Source organism: Dermacentor variabilis, chromosome 4, assembly GCF_050947875.1.
Source record: "Dermacentor variabilis isolate Ectoservices chromosome 4, ASM5094787v1, whole genome shotgun sequence".
Lineage (NCBI taxonomy): Eukaryota > Metazoa > Arthropoda > Arachnida > Ixodida > Ixodidae > Dermacentor > Dermacentor variabilis.
In genome coordinates this window covers 560,385-586,733 of record NC_134571.1, presented here as the reverse complement: position 1 = coordinate 586,733, position 26,349 = coordinate 560,385, and the positions used below count along the sequence as shown (strand labels likewise).

Genomic DNA, 26,349 nt, shown 5'->3' with positions numbered 1-26,349 from the left:
CTTGTGGCCATTCCCTTTGTAACGGGTGACCAACGGTGTTGCCCTGCTTTTGTTCACTGTTACCAACAGAACCACGGCCAAAGCACCATGGTGGCAGGAAAAAAAGCTAGGTGGAAATGGCATGTGATGATCTTGAAGCCTAATCATAAAGAATAACAAAAATATAAATGGACATAAGCCCTCTTTACATGATAGACTAGCAGTAGCTTCCAGATGCTTTGTTTCCGTTGCATCTGCATACATCTGCTTTGGTGAACCAAATAGGTCCTAAATTTTCCAACTAACACAAGGGCTTAATCATTCCCCTGCACCACTGCACAGATAGGGCCCGGAGAGAGCAAGGGCGGTGCTAGATGAAGTTGGCTTGCCAAAACTAGCTGAGTGACGTCACGTGAGGACCCTGGAGGAGATAGAATGTGGCCAAGTGCTTCTGGCTGAGGCAAATGCCAGTCTTGCAGAGAGCATGACTAGGCTCAGAGGCACATCAGTCAAAAGCTGCAGCAAACAACAAGCCCAAATCAAGGCTTTGCAGCAATCTTAGAACTTTGTGGAGAAAATTCTAGATGTGATTAAGTGAGCCTTATGTGATACTAAGTGATATTAAGTGAAATATTTTACTAGGATGAGGAATCTGCTCGGAGGCATCAGTCAAAAGCTGCAGCAATCTTAGGACTTTGTGGAGAGAGTTGTACATGTGATTAAGTGAGCCTTATGTGATGGCTAAGTGATAGTAAGTGAAATATTTTTCTAGGATGAAGAATCTGATAGTTTTAGGGCAAGAGCTCTGCATGTTGACAACCACATGTTCTGTACTTTGAATGGGTAGTATCCTCTGCTTAATTATTTTTGTCGAGAAAGTAACCGAGAAGGTTAGTCCGCAATCTTCAATTGTGAGACTAGCTTTCCCTATTTCTGACATTATTGGGGCGAAATATTGATTCCTGCTGCTTCTACTCAAAAATGGTTTCTCCGTGAGATCAGCTTTGGCTTGGATATCTTTTATGTAGACCCTCATAAGTGCTCCATAGTACAACTTAAGGTACTTAAGAGCGTTGAAAATGCAACTTGTGCCACCAAAGTACTCCAAAGTGCTCCAAAATGCAAAATTAACATGCTCCCAAGAGCTCTAAAATAAAAATTCTGCTTCTACAAAATTTGCTGGAAATCACAAGTCCTCTGCAGCATCACTGCATTGTGATAATTTCTTGACAAAGTATTGAGTTGGATGCTATACCTGATGGTGGTGAAATTCATAGCACTCTCCATTCTCACAGTGCCTGCTTCACCGAGTGCTTCAGATGTATAGTGTGCATCTTGTCTAGAGTGGTGGACAATTTAGGCTGTTCTAGTATTGCTCAGTGATAGCTGCTATGCTTTAGATATATATGTTGTCTATGAAAATGACACTGAGGATTGACAAATTCACACTGGAATGTGCTTGTAGTGCCCACCGACACTGCAACACACAGGCGCTAAAGGTCGGCACTCTCGGTCGACACTGTGGAAGATGATGAAAATAAAGTTGGGTGGTGTGTGCTCGTGGCCCAAGCACAGCACACGCTAGTGCATTTTAAGAGCCTGCAACGTTGGTCCTCTTGTTCTGGCGCTCCGCTGCAACAGTGACTCGGTCTGCGGCATTGGTGACTCAGGACTACGAATGACCAACCACAGCAACCTACTGCCCTCAGGCAACCTTCCGCCTGATGCTTCCTCGCACCCACAGGACGTCACAGCTTTCAAAAAGATGTAGCACGAACAGAAACAGCACACCAATGAAGAAACAAACAATAACAGGACAAGGCGCTACTTGGAACTATTTATTGAGGTCAAAAGTGGCTTAATATATAGCTATGGGGAGAGAGGGAAGAAAAAGAGAGCACTGAACATGTGAATGTGCATGCGCGTGAGTACACAGAAGATGTATAGGAAGGGAATAACAAGATTAACCCTTTCAGGGTCAATGACATAAATATACGGTGCCGCGAACAAGTCCAGAATGGTCGATGCTGTATACTTATGGTGCCATCTGTACGCTTAAAAAGTGCAAGTCCCCATGCTAGTGGGCAGGGGGAAATGCACTGCAAGATCACTGACGGCTGCATGTGACCTCACCTTACAACCCGGCCACATGTAATGTTGTTGAGCGGAAATATGAGCGGGAAAAAACGGAGTGGACAGGACTCCATTTCTTCCTGCCTGTATTTCCGCTCACCGCCGACACTGCATCATGCACCAACTGGCCCAACAGTCTACGCTTCTGAACCCAGCCGCCTTTTCATCGTCATGGATTGCATTTCCTGCCTGCGCTTCCTTGTAGACACGGGTGCCAAGATAAGCTTGCTGCTGCCGTCCAAGTGTGACTGCACTTCTAAGTCATCTGGCCCTCCCCTCTGCGTGGTGAACTCTACCTCCATCGCCACATATGGTCTATGGTTCCTCATTCTCAACCTTGGCTTGCGGCACACATTCCGTTGGGTCTTCACCATTGTTGCCAACATCAATCAGCTTATCCTCGGCTCCGACTTCCTGACCCATTTCGACCTAGATGTCAGCATGTGTCGTCGTCACCTGATCGACAGCAAGACGTGACCCTGCATACCTGGAGTTCTGTCGGCTGTCACTCCCACTGGCATCTGCATGCTGATTACACCATGCCCAAACGTTCACATCCTCTATGGCATTGCTCAGGTGACAAGGCCCTGCAATTTAAATCAGCCACCCTAGCACAGCGTAACCCATGACATTGTCACGCATGGTCTACCCGTCGCAGCTCCTCCGCGCAGCCTCTTCGATGAGCGTCTGGCCATTGCTAAACGAGAATTCGAGCACATGCTCCAGCTGGGTATTATTCGCCCGTTGTCCAGCAGTTGGGCCTCCCCGCTCCACCTGGTGCCCAAGAAAGAACCGGGTGACTGGCATCCGTGCGACGACTACTGTGTGCTCAACACCCACACGGTCCGCGATAGCTACTATCTCTTTCCACACATTCAAGATTTCAAAGGCCACATTGAAGGATGCAAAATATTTAGTAAAGGAGACCTTGTCAAGGCCTACCACCAAATCCCTGTTTAGTCATTACTACATCCTTTGGCCTGTTGGAGTAGGTACGCATGCCCTTTGGGCACACAATGCAGCTTAAACGTTCCAAAGAATAATTGCTGAGGTAACGCACGGCCTCCCAGCTGTATTTGCCTACATCGACGACATCCTCGTCACGAGTCCCAATCCACAAGATCATGATTGTCACGTCTTGAAACTCTTTCAGTGCCATCAACAATTTGACCTGGTTGTCAACTCCCAGAAATGTGTCTTTGGGTCTTCCGAGCTCGAGTTCCTGGGTCACCACATCTCAGCACTGGGAATCCCTCTGTTGCCCTCCCATGCCCAGGCCGTGCAAGACTTCCCAGCACCCACTACCCCACTCCAGATGCCTGAGTTCGTGGGCCTTGTGAATTTCTCCCGCCACTTTATTCCGCACTGCACTGAGCTTCTGTATCCATCGACTGACCTTCTTCGCATGACCAAGGGCTCCTCATTCGCACTTTCCTGGTCTCCTGAAGCTCAAGCTGCTCACAGGACTGTTAAAGAAGCCATCGCCGATTTGGTACTTCTCATCCACCCGAGAACTAATGTACCTACTCGCATCACGGTGGATGCTTCCAGTGTGGCCACTGGCACTGTTCTCCAGCAGCAAATAAACTTCACTGGGCTTCTTCTCTCGGAAGCTCCAACCTGCCGAGACTCGCAGCAGCGTTTTTGGCCACGAGCTGCTCGCCATCTACTCCACCATTCAGTACTTCCGGCACTTCTTGGAGGGCCAGCCATTTTATGTTCAAACGGACCATAAGCCCTTCTGGTGTATGTCTTCCGTACAAGCTCTTCCAAGTACGTCGCACTTGAACTTTGTCAACTAGCCTATATACTAGAGTTTACTATGGATATCCGGCATATCAAAGGCCCCGAAAATGAGGTAGCTGATGCACTCTCCCTCATCATTTTCCTCGGCACTTCTACATCAACTGTGGACTTGGGCGCAGATGGAAGACCCTGAGCTGCAAGAGCTACGTGACCATCCCTGTCCCCTCCATTTACAACTCATTCCTCACCCGTTTGTACCTGGCTCACTCTGCTGTGACATATCAGTGCCTGCATCTCGCCCCTTCATTCCAGCTGCTTTCCGTTGAGCGGTGTTCCAGTCCCTTCACGACATCTGACATCCCAGCATCTGAGCCACGCAGCACTACGTCTGGCCAAGCATTAACACCAGTGCTCACCAGTGGGCGCATTTGTGCCTTGCGTCCCACACTGCCAAAGTTACCCGCCACACGAACACTTCCACACAGTCTGTTTTGCCACCTGGCTGTCACTTTGACCATGTCCATTTTGATTTGGTTGGACCACTCATGACTTCCGGTACATTCTAACAAGTTCCGGCTGAACTTGTCTATGGTGAACCCCTGCGGCTTCCTGGAGACTTGTTTGTTCCTTCGGACCCCTTGCCCCAGCCGTTGCAGTACCTTGCATTGAGGATGCGTAATGCGTAGAGGACTGCATTCAGCAAATGTGCCCTATCCTGCCTCAATCTTCAGCAGCATCTTTGTGTATTCAGACATTACGTCTTTGACCCACGTTTTTCTCAGACGAGACACTCTAAAGGCACCTCTTGTGCCCTAATACGATGGGCAGTACCATGTCCTCCACAAGATGCCAAAGTCCGCCACCATCCTATTGAATGGTTGCAAAGAGGTAGTCTCATTAGACTGCCTCAAGCCGGCTTACCTTGAGACGGCTCCCATAGAGCTTCCCGCAGAAGTCACTGGCGTATCCGCTGATCTGCATGTAAGCAAGACAGCACCATCTCCACTTTGTCGACGAGTGCATTTCACCATTCCATCTGGGCAAGGGGCCCTGTAGCACCCACTGACACCGCTATGCACCGATGCTAATGGTCGGCGCTCTCATTTGGCACTGTGAAATATGACAAAAATAAAGTTGCACGGCGCATACTCATGGCGCAAGCACAGTACATGCTAGTTCGTTCTAAGAGCCTGCAATGTTGGTCCTCTTGTTCTGGTGCTACGCTGCAACTCCTTAGTTGGCGACATGCTCACTTGAAGTTGTCAAGCCTGGAAGTGTTCTCCCGCAACATTTTTTTAATGATGTTTGCAGTCACACCTCATTAAAATAACAAAACCAACTAAAACATACTGTCAAACCCACATATAACAATATTCAAGTGCCATAAAAATTCCATTGTTATTACCAATAATTGTTATAACCGGGTTGCATGAAAAAATCAAAATAGGGGGATGGCAGAGTTAATGTGCAAAACTATAATGGCAAGCAGGCCCAGAGGCCTTCTCCACCACCTTCCCCCATCCAGCTGCAGATCGTGTTCCCTTGTTTAACTGCTTCCTGGATGCTCCGATTGCGCATAACAAGCCACGGCTATCGCCGTTAAAGAATGGCACTGCTATAGCAACTGCAAAGAGAGGTGACGGGCGGCAAGGGATATTCAAGCTCCACCGAGGCATCACTTTAGTGACCCTAAAAGGGGCCTTCCTTTAAAGAATGCGAGAATACTGCTATGGCAGCCTGTCAGCTTAAGAAATCCAGAAGAAATGCTGAGGCAAGATCGCCACAAGCATCTCGCCACGTACAGTGAAACCTCATTTCTATGAACACCACACTAACGAGCTCTCAGATTAACAAACTTTTCAGAAATCCCCTGCCAACCTATAGTTTCAATGTAAAAATATGTCAGTACTACAAACTTCAGAATAATAGACTTTCAGAATAATGATTGTTATTCAGTTTCCCTGTGATGTTAACAACTCCTTAGTACTATGAACTAATATTCCAAAGTCTAGGGATTCTTAGCTTTTCGTGTATCCTTCACAGCAGCCTAAACAGTAGGCTAACAGACAACAAGGCACAGAGGGCGCACGTCAGAAAGAGGGCAGACGTGGGGCTTGGAAAAGCTGAGATGGTGCTAGAGAAAAATAGAATGTGGGCGAGCGGAAGCGACAACGCATCAGGTTTTGCGAGAGCGGATGCTCTGCCCAGAAATGTGTCAGCTAGCAACGCGTGTCTCTTTCGTCTATCTGCGCACGCCTCTTTGTTTCGCACTTCTTTCTGTGGCCGCACTAGCTGCGCATGGTGAAATGCAACCTCCATACTCACAGGGATGCCACACAGTCGCACTTTGCACTTTCCAGATGGTGCCATTTTCATGTGCTTGTATGTTGACATAGTTCAGGTGTCTGCCTCCAGTGAGACAGTTGTGGTGTCCACGGGCAAGAAATGTGAAAAACAAACAAAAGGCAGAAAACATTACGCTTTAGAGGCAACTACCTTTTTGTCGGTAGTTTTCTCAGCGTCAGCATCTGATTTGCACATGTCACTCTTGTTTACAGTACTTCGTAGTATGTGGCGACGGAATCTATGGAAAGTAGCGACGGTGTGTGCCGAGAGCCAACAACAACATTTTTGTGGAATAGCTCATATGGTGACAACTTATGAACTAATGGGTTAATGGATGAAATGGTTAATTTTGTGGCTTTCACTGTAACAATCTTTCAGAATAATGAAAAATTTACCTTGGTTCCCTGAAGTTCGTTATATTAAAATTTCACTGTACTTCTCACTGGCTCGCACGATAAAAACCCTATGTCTGTCAGCCTTGCATGCTTTGTGCGAAGCTTGCCGACATCTTCCTCCAAAACACTCAGATGCTTCACATAATGCAGCGGAAGGTTCCTTGAGAAAACGAAGCCTCGGAGGGACTGAATCATGTGCCAGGCCTCCTGTAAGGACAATGTTGAGGCAGCTTGTCCTACCGCATCATCACTGCCGTCATCGCCATCACTATCCGATGCAGGCACGTTCACGATGATCGCCTCTTCGGTTAGAAGCACATAGTTTCCAAATCTATAGCCATGCGCTTTCTTTTCACCGGCAACATCGTGCATTGCTGATGATCAGTTGGCGGCACAGCCATCTTCCTTTTCGGCGGCAAGTCAAACGAAGCTGAGAAACCACATGGCCAGGAATGATTTTGATGCAGCCAACAAAGACGAATGTGAGAGATTAAGCTGTTTGCATAACTGCACTGAATGGGGAGCCAGCGAGCAATCTGGGAGCAGCGTGGCTGGTGTGGTGCATTAATGTTTCGGAGGGTGGCGCGGCGTAGAGCTATGGGTGCAGCCCATTCGTTTTCGGATCAGTGGAAGTGTGACAGGAGAGAGGCGCGCAGAGAAGGCTGGAAAATGAGTGCGTGGCGGCTGTTGGGACAGCAGGCCATCGTTCAGCAACTCTAATTTCTCATTTTATTTATTTCTTTTGAAGGATTTTGCATTTCACTACCTTTTGGCATGGAGACCCAGCATCCAGACTTCATCGTTATAACTGATAATGCAGCATCGGGGAATTGTAGAAAGCGGGTTATTTCATTATGAAAAAAATAAGAAAGTTGATGGTGCAGCAGCTTCTCATTGTTATAACCGATAGATTGTTAAAACTGTTATCGTTATAAGTGGGTTCTACTGTGTATCAAAGCAAACATAATTCTCTAAATCTGGGCATCTAAAATGATGTTAGCAAAGCAAACATTTCCTTTAAATTGCTGTTATGAACCTTCTTTAGTTCAAAATGAACATTTAATGATGATATTGTGCTGATCAGACATAAATCAGGTGGTGCACAAAGTTGTTTGTAACAAATTTTATTCAACAGTTCAGAAGCACTTTGCTACATGGCAACATGCCAAACCGATTGCACTGCCGAACCTTGGTCAAAGGTGGTGTCATACTGTGCAACGCAAACACTGGAGCACATATGCTTTTGGTTATGAGAAGGAAAGATGCTTTGGTACATGCTGTGCAGTCTAGCCATGGCTGCGATAGACTGCTGCTCATGCGCAGTTTAGAGATTTCTCATCCAGGTTCTACACTGATTAGTTGCTAATATTGCCTGGAGTGAAAACACGAGAAAAGTTCTCTTATTGGTTGTGAGTGCGTGTGATGCATTTGAGCCCTTGAGTGATACATGAAACCTTTGATGATGTAGGTACTGACAGCCACCCAACAGCTGTTCGAGCGGGTGCCACAGTTTCCTCAGCTGAGCAGCCAAGCACTGGGCACGCTATTTCTCCAGCTGACAGTGCAAGACCTGGGCATCTGCATGCCACTGAACAAAGGGGTGAGTGCAATAACTTATGATTTTATATGCATAGTTCCTGAAAAATCGGCTGTGGTGTCAGCCATTTCTCTCTGGCTTCACTTTGCCTTCTCTGGGAAAAGCTGATATCTGACATGCTTTTCAAATACAGCCAAGTCAGGTGCTGCATTTCGTAAGGATTGCAAATTTATTTGGTAAGTACATGCATAAAATCATGCTCACCTAACCATCCACACTTCTCTCATGACAAAGCTCACAAAACATACACACTTCTCTCGTGACAAAGCTCGAGTACATATAAACATATGTAGAATGAACATTTTGCAGTCTTCCATATATTTGGATGTTTTTCACTCAAAATACAATTACTGTGTTATGGTGAGTAACCATGGTGTCATACTACCCATCTGTACAATCCCTCACCAATTATTTTTAGAACCAAAGCCTCTTCATCTTTCTGAAGCGGCCCTCTGAATACGTAGCCTGAAGGATGCGCTTCTGCCTAAGAAGCGCCTTCCACACTTACTTAAAAAGGTAATCTTCTTCTTTCTAAGCTAATATAGGTCTTATTGTTCTTGGAGGTTAGACAAAAAAATGTATTTTCATCAAAAATCGATATAGCCACTTGACATGCTCAGCTGGACTGATCTTAATGCAACCAGTTTCATATTATATAGATGAAATGTGAATGAACAAGCAAAAGCATATCTGACTGAGAGTGCAGTTGTTAGTAAAAAATTCTAGGCCGTGTGTTTGAACTAGGTTGCTGGACTGAAAAAAGTACCAGTTCAGTTCTGGTTTTCAGAAATAAAGATTTATAACAGCTTGCAAACCAGTTCGCAACACTGAACCTGTTCACAAACTGTTTTGGCACAGTCAGTTTTGTCCTGCCCCACAGCAATAGGCTGCATTATACCGTCGACTTGTGTGCATGCACAAGTTTCATCAAGAGGAGGCAGAAATTTACAAATGGTAGAACCTCGTTCATACGTTTTGGAAAAAAACGAGAGGAAAAATGTACAACAATCTAACCGAACGTACTATCCGAAGTAAGTAAAAAATTTGACATACTCAATTGTAGTTGACGGCTACATAGTGCGAACCGTTGCACGAATCGTTGTGGCACGAGGCAAATTGCACCGTCGCGCATCGAGCTGGCGGCCTTCGACCACCCGAGACACATTTTGTTCTTTTCCTACTGCGTAGTGCTTTAAGATGGCAACAGGAAACCGAGACGAAATCATGCTCTAACGATGGGTGCTGCTGGGGTAACACATTGTCAGGAAGGAAGTGTGCACACCACATCTCGAACAAGTACAACCCTTTATTGCCTAGCCTCGGTCTCTCCACTACTCCGTATCCGTGATGATGATGTCACTCTGTCCAGTGGCGCCATCTCTCGGCTCCGTATCAGTGATGATGATGTCGCTCTGTTCAGTAGCGCCATCTCTCGGCCTTGCAGTGGTTGTCTCCGCCACAGGATTCAGACGTCTCCCCACCGTAGGACGTGAACCCGTCATGGGCATGTCCAGTCGGGGTTCATAATACGCTGTCAGCTGGTCAGCATGGGCTATCCCGTGACGGCGCCCTGTCGTTGGGTCTGTCAGGATGAAGTCATTAGCACTGACATTCTTTGTAATCCTATAAGGACCTGAACGTCTTGGTGCGAGCTTCAATGAGACACCTGTTGCTGCATTACTTAAAGTATGGCTGTCCAGGAGAACAAGGTCGCCTGGTTTCAGGGCAACTGGCGGCCTGTGATGGTCGTAATATGCCTTTTGTTTTGCGTGAGTGGCAGTTTGCCGTCTGTGAGTAAATTCAAAGGCCTGGGCAAGGCACTGGCGAACTTCTTCAGAAAAGGCATGGTAAGCCGCAGCAGGCGGTTCAGCGTTGTCCTTGGTGCCAGGTGGTTCCCATGGAGTGTGCAGCTCTCAACCATAACACAGGAAGGCAGGCGTGTAGCCTGTCACAACACTCTCTGCGGTGCGGAGAGCAAAGGCAATTTCGGGTATGTGAGAGTCCCACTCCCTGTGGTTTGTGCAGCAGGCCCGGAGGCATTCCTTAACTGTACCGTTATGGCGTTCTACCATTTGTCCAGCGGGGCAGTAAGGCACGGTATGACGGTCTTTTATGCCCCATTGCTCCAGGAGGCCCTTCCAAAGCGTACTGACAAATGTACGTACGCCCGTTGCCGCTGCAAATTGCTACTGGTACTCCATGCCGACAGAAGACTTGCCGCATGCAGTGAACAATGTTTTGGCTGGTAGCAGCTCTTAGAGGAAACAATTCAATGAACTTGGTGAACTTGTCAACCTGCTGGTGGTGCCGTGGTGTGAGTGGTATGATCGTCCAATGACATCTACACTAAGTTCCTCCATCGGTGCAGTGGCCCACTGGCTGCTCATAAGGCCTGCTGGCTTTTGGCAATTAGCCTTGGAGCGCAGGCAAACTTTGCAGCATCTGACATATTTAGATACATCTGCTGGCTTACCTAGCCATACGAAATGAGAAGAAACACGTTGCAGTGTCTTGAAAAAACCCACATGTGCACTGGTGGGGTGGTCATGCACCATTTTCAGCACCAGAGTCCGCAAGCACTCTGGTAGCCAAAGCACCTTTTGGTTCCCTCTGTGCTGAATGAGCAGTCCAGTAGACTACAGTTCTGCCGAAACAGCCAAGTCCTTAATTAGGCATGATTGTTGGTTGTTCTCTGGGAGCGTTGTATCTTGCATGACACTTTTCAGCTTGGCAAACAGTGGATCACGACGTTGCTCCTCAATCAGGCATTCTATATTGTTAAGGAGAGTCACATCGTCTGTCATAGATAAGGCGGCAACTGTCTCAAACGCAATGTGTTGCTCAGGGTCTTGAACAGTAATCGGGAACAGAGTTTCGGGTAGAGTCTGGCTTGGGATGTCTGGACAGTTCAAAAGGGTTCTGCCAAGGGCATCCGCTAGAATGTTGGCGAGTCCCCTTCTGTGTTTGATCTTGCAGTTAAGGCCTTGCAGCCTAAAGACCCACTGCTTGACTCTTGGTGAGGCTTGATTTGTCTGAAACATCCATGAGAGAGAAGAATGGTCACATTAGAGTTCGAATTCCGTGAATTCGAGGTAAGGCCTGAATTTATCGACTGCCCAGACCATTGCCAGGCACTCCCATTCCTGAAAAGTGTACTGTTTTTCTGCATCAGTGAGGACCCTGCTTATAAACAACACAGGTCTGAGTTCCTCAGGGCTTTCCTGGAGTAGCACAGCAGCTATTCCGATACCACTGGCACCTGCTTCCACCACAAAGGGCTGGTTGAGGTCAGGGAGGTTCACCACAGCATCATTGGCCAGGGACTGCTTCAGAATCTGGAATGCGCACTCTTGCTGGTTGGTTCACTGCCAGGGTGCATCTTTCTTCAAAAGACTGGTGATGGGGTGGGCTGTGAGATAAAATCAAGGTATAAAGCTTCGATAATATCCCGCCAGGCGAAGGAAAGCTTGCAGTTGTTTGACTGTTGTTGGTCGAGTGTAGTGCTACACAGCAAGCACTTTGCTTTCATCAGGTCAACACTGCCCAGGTGAAATGATGTGTCCAAGGAACCTGAGCGAATGGTGGCAGAGTTGGATCTTGTCTGGGTTAATGGTGAAGCCTGCGGCTCTGATGCGCTCGAGTACACATCGGATGTGTTTCACGTGGTTGTCCAGAGTGTCTGAATACACCAGGACGTCGTCGAGGAAGGCCATTGCAAATTTATGATTTATACCATCCAAAACACTGTCCATCAATGTTTGGAAGGTTGCTGGCCCACCTGCCACTCCGAAGGGCATCCTATTGAATTCAAAGGTGCCCTGGTGGCAGATAAATGCAGTTTTGGGAATATCCTGTTTGCCCACTGAGATTTGGAAAAAGTCTTGTGAAAGATCAAAACTTGAAAACCATTGCGCCTGACCCAGCTGTGCCGAGGGCCAGTCATCCATGGGCAAAGGGTAAACAGGCACCCTTCTTCAGCTATTCAGTGGTCGATAATCCATGACAAGGCGGAAGCAACCAGACTTTTTTGCAACCAAAACAGGAGCACTTGTACACTGACTGGTACTCGGGCGTATGAGCTCTTGCTCTAGGAGGTCACAGATGCAGTTATCGATAATGGCCTGTTTTTTAGCATTGACAGGGTGAAGCTTGCAACGTACAGGTAGGCTGTCCCCAGTATTAATTCGATGTTCAGCAAATGTTGTGCGTCCAGGGGTAGTTGTAACAATTGGGCTGAAAGTCTCGAGCACCTGTGCCAGACGTGGATCTACATTCACCTGAGCCGCAAATCTAGCAGGGTCATTGGTGGTTGGGACTTCAGAGCTTACCATAGGCTCAGGTTGCTCGGCGAAGATTGCTTGCAGGTCATATGATTCTTCGTTGTCTAGTTCCCCCCTTAACCTGCTGCTCTCCTTTGACGAAGGGTATCATGCGCACGGCGGTTCAGTCCCAGTTGTCCAACCTCCCAGTACAATATGGAGCGATATTCCAGTCACCGTCAGGAAGTCCCTCCTGAGTACAATGTCTTTACAGAGGTCAGGCACACACAGTAACCGCTGACGGTGGGAGCCGGCCACCCAGTGGATCTTGCATCGGAGCGAGGAAGTAGATTGAGACCAGCCTGTGGCCAGGCGGAGCATGCGTGCCTCTCTTTTGTGACTGGCTCCTGTGGCTTCAGCGGCCGCTGTCGCTTGTTGTCCCAGAAGGCTGAACCCCGTGTCTGCGAGCGCCTGTAATGTCGTTGCTCCGATGTGAATGTCGAGAAGTGGTTCCTTTCTGCCAGCAGTGGCCGCAACCTGGAGCGCGCTGTCGTAGATGCTCGCCGGAGTAGCGTCTACCAATGCATGTTTTCCGAGTACTGATTCTCTGGCCATTCAGCCCGCACGTGCCCCAGTTGATGGCACTGAAACACCTGGGTGGTGCATTTTGCCTACCTGTGGCACATTGGCGAGCAACATGGCCAATGCCTCCACAGCGCTGGCAGTGGACTTGTCACATGTTGGGCCACTGCCAACGAGCAAGTGTGGGCAATTGTCTGCGTCAGCGTAGGGGCAGTGGGGGCGGGATGATTTTGATCACGTAGATAGGACGGTTCGACCGCTGCGGGGCGTAGTGGCCAGTGGTACGCCGGAGACATTGTGGCTGATGCAGTGGTGCCAATGGTGGCAGCCGCCGAGATGGGCCGCGGTCTGAGAGCATTAGCGACTGCCCTGTGTGGTTGGAATACCAAATCCATTGCGACCTGATTTGTTGGTGGTGGCGGTGGTTTGTACTGCCATCACTGCCACACTCTTTCCATTAAGCCATCCGCCTCCGTTGCGAGCTCCCTCAATGTTGTAAAGGTTGACCCTTCTGCGAGGTCTTGTAACTGTGGGTGCATTTGGTGTAGAATCCGCTGGACCTTTTGCTCTTCTGGTACGGCTTCACCGATGCGGTCGTAGTATGCCGATATCACGTAAATGAACTCCTTCAAATTCTTCTCTGGGTGCTGGGTGCGTTGTTGAAGCTCTTCCTTCAGGTGGCGCTTTGAATCGATTGAAGCAAACTCCATGCGGGAAGCTTTGTGTGAACTCTTCCCACGTGGCGAAAACACTGACAAAGTGCCACCACAGGGTGTCACTTTGTCGCTGTGGTAGTGCTGTAGTGGCGCCTTGGAGGGCAGTGCTTAGCACTGCCCTCCAAGGCAGCCGGCACCACGTTACTAAGGTTTCTGGCAGAGTCAATACGAGACACAAGGCAAAAGTTCTCTAAACATTCAAGGAACACCTCTGGCGACTGTAGGTTGTTGAATCCCGAGAACTTTGGCGGCACTGTTGTCACGTATGGCGTGCAAGTCATGGCAGGCGGCTGCAACAGAGCCACCGCACCGCACGGTAGACACGGTGGCAATCGTCACTCGTTGCCGCAGCAGGGAGGCAACCTGTTCCCGTTGGATGGGCGAACCGTCTGTCTGGTTGATGAGGTACTGCACTACTTCCTCTGGAACATTCACACTATCCATTTCCAATCCCGGACAAGCCCCCACTTGTCAGGAAGGAAGTGTGCACGCCACATCTCGAACAAGTACAACCCTTTATTGCCTCACCTCGACTTCTCCACCACTCCGTATCTGTGATGATGATGTCGCTCTGTCCAGTGACGCCATCTCTCGGCTTTGCGGTGCTTGTCTCCGCCACACAGTCCTTACAATGTGAAGCTCACATTGTGCCAACTGCAGCAAGGAACGATGACGTGTTTGCATTATCACCAACTAAAAGCATGCAGTGTGCTCAGTATGCTTTCAACAGCACTATGCCCCACACTCTGTAAAACAAATAAGTGAAAATGCTTATTGCAATAGGGTTGGTGGTGATAGCTGCGAATGTTCCGTGTGACGACGCAAGAGGTGAATTGCTGGTACCAGAATAAGAAACTGAGTGTGAGCTCACATTTTTCTTATTGATGCGTGGGCGTGTATTGCTGTGAAGCTGGCGTAGTGGGTGGCTGCTGTCCTCGGCTGCATACCTCTTGTGCATTTTCTTGTTTATGTGGAATCTAGCGGCTGGAAAACACATTGGCACAGCTGAAGGAAGAGAAAGTAGAGGTGTGCGCAGGGAGCTGGCCGCTGCTTATTGGCCTTGGATGACTCTCCTGTCCCTTGCTGTACGCTAACCATCTATCATCTTGTAAATAAACCAACTCCCATCCATTACAACTTTGGTGGAAGTTGGTGTGGTGAATTATCAGAGCGCATCCTCTTTCCAGAGGATGCCGCTGTGATAATTGTTTTGTGCCTGGCCTTTGCGCCACACACATTCATTCACAAAGAGGGCAGGCAGAGGGGAGTGAACGCTTCCTCTGCTCTCACTTCAAATCATCTCTGAAACTCGAGATTACGTGGCCTCCAGCACTAAACATGCAGTAAAACAGTGCACATGAAGCCACAGCCATTTTGACCCACCTTACCTTTGCACTCTACACAGAATACATTCAAAATAGGGCTCGCAGGCTGTGTATGCGCTCAGCCATGCACAGCTACTGTTGGGCTAGAGGAGAAGACACGCCCACACTCCCTCTAGTGCTCTCTTTAACAAATTATCGCGCGCCCCACACCCTGCTCGTGCGGGAAGATGGCATGCATCAATCCACCATTTTTCTTTTCGGCTAACCCTCGCACGGTTTCCTGCACACCCACAGCATACAGTACGCGGAGCACGATAGGGTATTTATTGCACTTCAGTTTGTGTGGAACATGATGGATGATAGAGTGTCTTGCTGCTGTGCTGCTGTGCCTTGGTGGCCACGTTCTGTCAAGTGGCACAAAATTTGAGAGGCAAGTTCACAAGCAGCCGCATGCAATTCAGTCATTTGATGATCTGCATCTGCAGCAGTTTCTATTGATTACTTCAACATTCTTTCACGGCGGCATTAAAATTTCAGTATATCAAAATTGTAGATATAAACACATTTCATTATATTGAAGTTCAGAATACATGGTGTTCTATCGACAAGTTCTAAAGTTAAAGACATTATTAACAACACCTGCAGACGGGCTAGATGGTGCATAGCAGACCTACGGAGAAATTAGCGCACAAGAAGACACACACGAACAGATTAGAAAGACACAGGACAGGCACTAACTTCTTAAAACTTTGTTAAATCAAGAATTTTGCAATATTGAAGTTTGTTATACCAAGGTTTAACTGTACTCACCATTTTGTTATATACCATTTCATTGTAACAATGCTAGAGTGTAGATCTTTGTAACAGATTCTAGGTAGTAGACTATTTAAGTTTATTAGATGAGTAATCTGTATTTTCTGGTAATTTGCTGCATGAATCATGCATATGGGGCACCAAAATGTTTTTCACTCAAGACAGTAAAATGTGTTACACATTCTAATACATTATACAGTGTATTGGTATTGTGAGGTGGTTGATAAGGCAAGCCTCCTCACTAGCAAATTTGTATTTTGTCCTTCCAAAAATGAGAGGCAAGTATATATAGCTGTGAAGTTGTCTTTGCTGATAGCTTTAATGATGGTTTCTCATCTGATGCAGACACTAACGAACAGCAGGCTGTTTGATGCTGATGCCACTCCAGCAGTTGTGGTGACTCTGGAGAACACACGGATCTCCGCTTGCTCATGCGGCTCCCTTGTGAGCAAAGCCCGATTCACAGGTGATGTCTCTTCACTAGCAAAAATATTTTATTACATTGTTTTGCTCTTACACACAGCAACAGTTCTAGTTGAGGCCCAACCACTGGCATGCGTTGGCACGCTTTGGCATGCGCCGACATGCGAACGCATCGCTTCGTGTGAGTTGGAGGAAAAGAGCACACAACCACTGGACACGAGTTCTGACATGCACCGACACTCGCTCCTTGGCTGTGGCACACAGTTGCTGGATTATTATGTGTTCAACCAACCAATCCGCCTTAAAACAGCCAGCTGTAAGCTTAGCTTGAAACATTAAGTTAGTTGTATGTAGTAAAACATCATGTTAGTTGTAGTTGATCTGTATGCTCTTTCAGATATAAAACCATGTTTGAATAATGAGTGTACGCCTACCGCAAAAGTTTCTTTTTACCTTTGATGTAACAATAGAGCACAAAATATCAACTTTAGCGCTTGCGCTGGGTTCGTAGTATGTCTACAAGATCACTTTGGAAACATGTGCATGACCATGCCATACCATTTCAAAAGCTGAAGTACGATTTCATTTTTGGCAGCTCCTTGCACAACCAACTATATAAGAATTAGGTGTGCAAGGTATCATTGAAAAATCTATATTAAAAATATTGTCATCTTGCAGTGACGGTGAATTTGAATCTGAACCTGGCAACGTTTAACGCTAGAACGTTATCTAGTGAGGCGAGTCTAGCAGTGCTATTCGAGGAATTAGAGGGCAGTAAATAGGATATAATAGGGCTCAGTGAAGTTAGGAGGACGAAAGAAGCATATACAGTGCTAAAAAGCGGGCACGTCCTGTGCTACCGGGGCTTCTGGGGTAATGCCTACAGATTGGAAAAATGCGGTAGTAGTGCCTTTTCTAAAATCTGGTTAACCCGCAACATCCCCTAGTAGCTATAGACCCATTGCATTCACAAGCTGTGTAGCCAAATCCTATGAGAGCAACATAAACATGAGACTCACATTTATCCTTGAAACAAGACGCCTAATAGACACGCACCAGTGCGGATACAAAAAGGGCTGCTTCATCATTGACCATCTCGTGCGACTAGAACAAGAAATATGTGACGCGTTTCTACACAAACAATACTGTCTGATTGTTTTCTTCGATTTAGAAAAAGCGTATGATACGATGGGGCAATATGGAATCTTAAGAGACCTGGCTGACCGGGGAACTCACGGCAGAATGCTAAATTGTCTATGTGATTTCATGTCAAATAGAACATTTCAAGTACGTCTCGGCACAATACTTTCACGCACATTTACACAAGAAAATGGTGTTCTACAGGGGTACATTCTAAGCACGACACTTTTCATTGTCAAAATGAACTCTGTTAATAAGATCATCCCATCATCTGCTATGCACTCATTATATGTCAACGATTTGCAAGTGGCTTGCTGCGCTTCACATCTACCTGCCTGCGAAAGACAAGTACAAATAGCAATAAATAACCTCACACAATGGGCTGACAAAAATGGTTTCCGTTTTTCAACACACAAAACTGTTACAGTTCTCTTTTCCCAGAAGCGAGGGTTACACTGCACTCCAGCTTCCACATTGTATGGTACAATGCTGCCGGTCAAAAAAGACTACAGATTTTTAGGCGTAACTTTTGACACAAAACTGAATTTCCTTGCCCACATTAACGCAACTAAAATAAAAGCAAATAAAGCACTAAATATCATTAAGCTTCTATCGCATAAGCACTGGGGATCTGACCGAACATGTCTATTACGTATATACCAGTCTCTTGTACATAGAATCCTCAACTACGGTAGTATAGATTATGGCGCAGCTAGGCAGTCCTACATTAAGCGACTTGATCCAGTTAACAATCTTGGTCTACGACTGGCGAGCGGTGCCTACAGAACATCACCTGTCCAAAGTTTATACGTTGACTGCAAAGAGCCGTCCTTACAGCACCGCAGAGCACTACTTACACTTTCTTACATACTGAGGATCGGTCATCACCATGACATATATGCTGCAGCTTTGTAACACAGTGCAAATCACCAGGTACACTATACAAACAAACTGAACATGATTCGGCCACTGATCTTAAGACACGAAGAATACTGTGAGACTTATGAACTTCCTCTTGAGGTCCTGCAGGTTGCTGAAAGGCCACCAAGATTGCCCCCATGGTACAACTTTTCACAGCTATGTGGCTAAGCACTAACACATCTAAAGAAAAAAGACATTCCACAAGAACACATAATACAAGAGTTCCAAGCTATTCAAGAAAAATATAAAAATTACACGGAATTTTACACTGACGGCTCCAAAACACAAGAATACGTAGGTGCCGGAATAATAATGAAAAATTGGCAAAATAGCATTCAGATAAATAATTTTTCTTCAGTGTTTACCGCCGAATTTTTTGCGATATGGACAGTAGTAAAAAAGATTTCCAGCGACAAGCAGATGAATGCTATCACATATACCGATTCATTAAGTGCACTCAGAGCTCTAAACTTTAACTCCGGGTCTGAACCCCTACTTGGTGATATCCTAAACATCTTGGCATATAATGAATACGGAAGAACCTTACGATTCTGCTGGGTCCCAAGCCATGTTGGGATACCAGGGAATGAAGCAGCAGATAGATGCGCGTTCATGGCAGCGCACAAAGGTGCATTGCAAACAACACTTCCATACCAAGACATTATCCGAGCGATTCATAAGGCCCTGACATCAAAGTGGCAACTAGAATGGGACTCTTTCATAAATAATAAGTTACACACAATAAAACCCCTGATTGGTATGTGGAAGTCGTGCAGTCACCAGTAACGCTTCTATGAGGGGATCCTGTGTCGACTTCGAATAAGGCATACACACCTGACACACGATTTTCTACTTCAAAACGAAAACCCGCCAACTTGCAAGAAGTTCCATGAGCCACTCACAGTAATGCACATTATTATGACATGTCCAAACACTGAAACACAGAGACGGAAGCTTTTACACAATCTCTACAACTTACACATACCTTTACACCCTGCCTCAATACTCAGAGATGAACCTTCACTGACTTGTTGAGCTTTTTAGAAGAAACCGGTTTTTTACACAGACTATAAAGTAACGCAGCTTTCGATGCTTTAACATCTGATTTCGTAATACCTTGTGTCTGGCGCAGCATGGCCTTAGTTGCTTTTGTGCCATTAAACCCAAATTAGCTAAGTAACTTTCATTCTTTGTCATTTCTTTATTTAGGTCCTTAGTTACTTAGGAGAGCTTGCCTTCTGGTTGCCTTGGTGTGTTGCAGCCCACTTCAATTGCTGCCTCTGAAGCCAGCCTAGTTACGGTTTCAGTCATTAGCACTATGTCATCATCATCTCTCTGTTCTGAGGCTGCATCTTCGTTTGCAAGTACCAGCCTGAATTTGTCTCCTTTTACCCTTACTGCCTCTAGGTTGACCTGTTTCTTCTTGAACAATTTTACTCTTTCTCTCTTTAAATTGAGGTGAATCCTAGCCCTCACTAACCCATGATGCCTGTACTTTACCTTGCCTATCGTTTCTACATCCCGCACTATGTTGGGATCAGCAGAAAGTATGAAGTCAATTTCATTTCTTGTTTCACGATTAGAGCTTTTAGTAGCATTTTTTACAATGTTTACAGGCGATTATGGATGAGCTTTGTAACTGCCTTTTGACTGTGCGTGTGTGACCCTCTGCTTCCTGGAAAACCTATTATTGTACTTCAGTTGTAAGTGAGCGTCTGTCCTGTCCACTCCATTTCTTCAAGCCCGTATTTCCGCTCAAGACACTACAACATCACACTTTATTTGTCTGTGTAGTATATCAAGTTCTATTTTTGCTTGAAACTGCAACTGATTTGATAATCTGGTACTTTTTGGAATGTTGTTAATATGCAGGATTGTGCCTACGCTTTGCGGATGAGTTTGAAGTGTCTGTGGAGGATTGGAAGCCAAGTGATGCCACTACTACAAACCTGTGTGTGGTGTCTGAGGGCACTTACGAGATCTGCTCCCGCACTATTGCAGCCCAAGCTGGCAGTAAGTACAACCACATGGCCTTCTTTTAATCATGTCATTTGTTCATTACAGCATGTGTAGCTCTTGTCGACCTTTCATATATTTAGAATAGCTCAATGGATTATGCATCTTTTCTTGAATTTGTTTTGCTAATTCTGACTCCGCTAATTTGATTCCCTCCAAAAGTCCTTGTCAGCACCCATGCATTTCTATGGCTCCAAACTTTTATTATATTGATCCTAAAATTGGCCTAAAATGAATCATGTGAACTTGGCCAGTCTGCATGCATGCACTTGAAACCCTATGGTGACCACCAATAGTGGCAGAGCTTAGAGGAAAGTTAATGCATTGAACATGTCATCACCCGTCAAAAACGCATATTTTTATCCTGCCTAGGATAATTTTCAAGCAATAATCATACCTCGCATTGTCTGATTTTGGTATTTGCCTGATTCTAATGTGCATCTTATTTTTTTTTTCCTTTTTTAAGAAAATTGTGCAGGAACTTGCCTGCACGATACAATCGGGCACAAAATCAAAATTGCCTTCACGGTGTTTGTGTGCTTTCTTGCATAACATTAATATATTGTGGCGAAACTTACTTCAAATTATGCAGCAAAGTTGGTTTTATGCAATTGGCTGCCATTGTGAAACATATATTACATCTTTGCCCATTTTGGTCGCTAGAAAATCAGGTATACATTAGATTTATACTTTTTTTGGCAGGTGTTTGTATACTTTCTTGCATATTGACGAATATATTGCAGCAAAGCTGACTTTAAGTTATGCAGCGAATTTGGCTTTAAGGAATTGACAGCTATTGTGCAATATATATTAGATCCTCGTCCATATTTCTTGCTAAAAAACCAGATGCCCATTAGATTTATACTTTCTTTAGGAGTTTTAATTTAATTTCTATGTTAGTTTTCCACTTTGGGCACATAGAGAGTGGGCGCATGGTTGGTTTAAGGGCATGTTAGAATAGGGCAAGTGCAGGAAAATGAATCAGTGGTGTGTTTTGGCATTCTTTCTGCATCTTGTCTAACTTGAGCCACTGTATAATTCGATCAACTTCTTCAGTTCTGTGTGGGCTAAAATAATGGGAGTAAACTGTAAATAGAAGTCATTAAACCTAATTTTCAAGGTATAGTAGAGCCCCTCTAATACATGTTCCATACGACCACCAGAAAAACAATTTATTTCTCAAAAAACATATCACATGAACATACTTTTAAAATCAAGCAAATATGCTGCTAAATCTCAAAACAAGGACACTATGCAAGGCTCAGCCTCTAAAGGATTTATAGTCACTGACAGCTAATGAGGAATTCATGGGGACCACCTAGACATCCAAATATAATCAGCCGTTCTAAGTATTGAATTTGGCAGAGATTGAGTTTTATTCCACAAGTGGCCAAAAAGATTTGTTCTTGGATGGTCATTTTCGGGGATACCTTCACTTTCTCATGATTTCGCATGACTAGCGCCAGATGGATTGGCATCTACGAGTGACTGCATTCTTGACACAGTGCCAGGATCACTTTCACCGATGCTACAAAACTGAAAGTAGTATCTTCGAGAGTGATTGTCTAAGAATATAGCCCAAGTTTTCACCATGTTGCTGCGTGCACATAAGCTTACGTGTGACCTGGTTAGTCTTGTGTTTGAACCATTCCCATGCTGCCACTACAGATAGGCGAAAGTACAATCAGTGCATGGGGCACCACAACATAACAGAAGTCGGCCAAGCTGAAACAACTGAACAATCGCGAGTTTCTTCGCAACAGTCACAGTCCAGCGCTGCCGTCACTTAATACTAACCACCCTTTTTGGTACATATATTGTGGGTAAAGTTGGTGCCTCTTCAAACTGCTTAAAGAAGTTACCAACACCATGTCAATTAATATGTAAATGAATAAATTCCAGATGTGCGGAACACACATGTCAACTAGCCAATGCAGCCAATGCAACCACATGCAGCCTTCCCACACGTAGCAGCTTGGCTTTGCTTATTCTGCGGTTCGGGCATGGCTGGCAACTACTCATCAAGTAGGCTTCGCTAGTTTCGATTTTGAGGAGCAGCCAGCGACATGGCTGATGACATGCCAGTGAGATATTAAAATCAAAATATCGCAATTTTCGCTTGATTCTATGGCCAAATTGGCACGTGATCGTGCAGTTGGAGTTCGAATATTGAATGATGCGCTTTCAGCTGCCCAAAATTTCTGCTAAGACAACACTGCTAAGGTTGTGGCATGTCAAGAGCGCACGTTGGTGGTGGTTGGAAGGGCTGTGCTATGGTGTTAAGCATGGTCGTCATTTTTTTAGATATTTAAAGTAATAGTTAGTACACTTGATGTTTTCTTGTAATTATAAGCCAAAGTCGCAATGTATAACATGGAGATGTTGCACGAATTGTAACATATTAAAGGGGATTGTAATATATAGGTGTCTGATGTCCATTGCTGGGATCGGGCTTTAGCAACATTATACCCAGGAAAACATATGAACAAGGAGCATATAAGCAGGATTCTACTTTAGTCGAAACTTGACAATGTTTCACGTTGTTTTTTTACTTTTTATACCGGTAAACAGCCAACATTTGTTATCTTACTTGTCTTTCATGTTGGTATATGGTTCGTGGTCTTTGATGAAAATAGTGAAGCAAAAGAAAATATTAATATTGAAAAAATGAAGAAATATGGAGAAAGAGAAAGAAATACAGTTGACTTACATTTACCTCGCTTTGATGAATAGTCTAAATAAGTGGCAGAACAGATCAACAAGAAGCATAGAGATGCATCATAATTTGCTGTGGTTTTATATGCCATGAATCTAAAATCACCAGCTGCTTTAAAACGGTATGGCACCAAACAGTAATGTTTCCTACTGTTAAAACCACTAGGACCCACTTTGTTGTCACGAATGCGGCTAATGTCTTTCCTCCGTGCAAGGAATGGTTCAGTACAATTTCTAAAATGCACAGCTGTAGAATATGCAGTTTTACAGAATACCTCCACTTAGATTTCTTTCTCTCTCTCTTTTTACTAAAGAGGAGGAGAAAGAAAAATGAACCCAGACTCACAAGCAGAAAGAGTTACACTAAATGGGAAGAGAACAGAAGAAAACAGAGAGACAGATAACACTAAAGGTGAGGATGGATTTGAAAGCCATCGACAGAGTCCTATATGCACAGTACAAAGATTTGGGTAAGCAGTACCTTTGCTTTCCCCTTTCCCATTCCCCCGGTGTAGGGTAGCCAACCGGACGTTATTCTGGTTAACCTCCCTGCCTTCTTCTTTTCTCTTTCCTCCTCCTCCCTGGGTAAGCAGTTCCGCCAATAGCATGTGCTGCTATGAACATCTCAGCTAAATTTTGGAGTCGTGCCCGGCATATGGAGCTCACAAGTGGACTGCAAAGTCACCTGTTTCTCAAACACTCTCTTTTAAACAGAAGCCTGCTCCTCACTCTTTTCTGGGCGCTCTATTTCGAAATGTAGATTCCCATATGCAGCTACTATTGGCCAATAGCTGACATCAGTCAAGAAGTGTGTTTGGATCATTGCGCTTCTTCCTAGTGTTACTGCATATATTTATTGATGCAGTTTGATAAACAGGCTGAAGTAAGCTAAACTCTGCTTTTTAATTTCGATAATAATTATGTACTTCCAGAAGAAGCCGACTATCATCCGCTCACACTCAGCCACAGCCGCTCACGTAGGAATTAAAATTTGGCCACCCTGCTTATCAGTGTTGTAGCCGCCGACTCTCGCTAATATTGTTACGGAAGGATAAAAGAAGTGGAAGGAAACATAAGATCGCAAGACACTTGCTACTGCGTGTTGTTGTTGGTCAGCCATCTTTAACTATGCTGACTCTGCTTGTGTATATATTGTAAACACAGTGTTTCTATACTCCCAACATCCCCGTAACATATTGGTGTGAAGTGCGGTGTACCATGGTTGAGGACAGAGCTCCACAGTGGACATTGCATCACTGTCCCCACTATGAATGACGGTGAGCACGCGGGATCAACGTCATTGGTGCCTCCAACGTCACCATTGCCAGCTACGTCACTGTCCCCTTCGGTGGTTGTGCAACCCAAGGATCCCAGAACTTTTTGCGGGACCTATGGCGCCGACATTGAGGAGTGGTTGGCGATGAACAAACGCGTGAGTGGAATGAACAGATAGGACCCTACGTTTATGCTAGCTAACCTGTTGTTCTACCTTAGAGGCACGGCAAAGCTGTGGTACGAAAACCACGAAGAGGAGCTAACCAGCTGGGATGAATGCAAAGAAAAGTTGAAAGAATTGTTTGGCAAACCAGCTGGCCGTAAAATTGCCGCAAAGCAGGAACTGGCCTCCCGTGCCCGATCCCCCATGAATTTCTAGTTCTTGTACATCCAGGACATGCCCACACTTAGTTGTGAAGCCAATCATGACATGACAGTAGCTGAGAAGGTCGGGGGCACGTGCTGAAGGACATTGCTCAGGACACCTTTAATCTGCTCATGTGCAAAAGCTGCGCAGAAGTTCATGCTATCATCAAAGAGTGCCGAAAATTCAAGCAGGCCAAGAGCCGTCGCGTCTTGCAACCATTCGCCAGACTTCCCAATACTGCTGCAACGTCGACGTTTGAAGCTCAACCCGCACAGCAGCATGCGTCGCCATCAGAGGATGTGGTGCGAATCATTCGATGTTAACTGGATGCGATGGCACCCGCAGCTTTCTGTTCATGTAGCCCTGATGGTACGCCTTTTTCAGTTCCGCTCATACAAGCCGTTATTCACCAGGAACTTCAAAACATTATTTTACATTCTGTCTGTGCTGTTGCCAACCCCAGAGTCAACGAATGCCCTTCTGCTATTTTTGCTCCACCCCGACGCCTCTCCACGTTATCGCAACCTAAGTGGAGAACTGCGGATGACTAGCCAATATGTTTCACCTGTCGCCACATTGGTCATGTCGCCTGATACTGTCGCAACTTGTGGCCCTCAACACCTCGCACGCAGACTAACCAGAGCTGTTTTGATAAAAATGCTTGCAATGTTTCGCCCACCGCCAAGTCTAACAGTGCCGGAAACTCTGCTAGGAACTCGTGGTACAGTCGCTCACCATCACGACACGGACACCATTGTCGTTCCCCACAAACACATCGCCCATCTTTCCGTTCGCCGCAGCCACATCGCCTTTCATCCCCTGTGGCTTTTGGCTGCACCCTTTTGGAAAAATAAGAAATGCAGCCCTCGGAGGTGGTGCGGCATTGCCTATTACTGCAGCAAACTCTCTATCTGTGCCCACAAAGAGAAGTGTAATTGTAACCTGTCCAAGCACTCGTCAACACTGGAGCCGACGTATCTGTAATGATTGCTAGCCTACATAGACGTTTAAAGAAGGTCCTCACCCCAGCAGCTGCCCGAGTGCGTCGTGTGGCCAACGGCGGCATGCTGGTTGTTCTTGGAATGTGTACCGTACGTTTAAGTATAGCCAGCCGCCCTACTTCTGTTCTCTTTGCTGTGATCGACAACTGCCCTCAAGACGTTATCCTTGGATTGGACTTTTTATCCAATCATTCTGCTCTCATCGACTGCGCAACCAGCGTTCTTCAGTTAGAACTGCCTCAACTCGCTGATGCTCCGAGCACCGCCCCACCACACTCGTGCTCACCTTACGATGTGCGTCTGTCATCCAAGGCAGTTACTTACGTCACTTTCACCGTACAGCCACAGGTTCCTGAGGATGTATATGTGCTTCGCCCCATAGTCAACATGGTTTTGAACCGGAACATTGCTGTTCCGCATATGCTGGTCACAGTTACTAATAACAATGTCATTCTACTGCTTCTGAATTTCAGCCTGTGCCCTCAAGTGCTTCCAGCTGGCATGTTCTTAACCAGCGTTTCTACTACTTCCAAATTTTACATAGAGAGTCTGAACGCTGAGAGTGGTTTATTCGTGCCAATTACAGCTCTCATCTCTGGT

At 45.8% G+C, this 26,349-nt stretch overlaps 1 protein-coding gene across 5 annotated transcripts in view; it reads left to right on the top strand.

Annotated features, from left to right (window-relative positions):
- Positions 1-26,349, top strand: part of tweek (transmembrane protein KIAA1109 homolog tweek) — a 703,556-nt gene that overhangs the window by 481,326 nt on the left and 195,881 nt on the right. For 4 of the 5 annotated variants that reach the window (XM_075687924.1, XM_075687922.1, XM_075687923.1 and 1 more), the window contains exons 41-44: positions 8,068-8,199; positions 16,237-16,357; positions 20,248-20,388; positions 23,423-23,518. In XM_075687924.1, coding sequence (XP_075544039.1) covers positions 8,068-8,199; positions 16,237-16,357; positions 20,248-20,388; positions 23,423-23,518 — 490 coding nt within the window. The remainder of the gene's footprint in view (positions 1-8,067; positions 8,200-16,236; positions 16,358-20,247; positions 20,389-23,422; positions 23,519-26,349) is intronic. The other variant, XM_075687925.1, reaches the window with a different exon arrangement.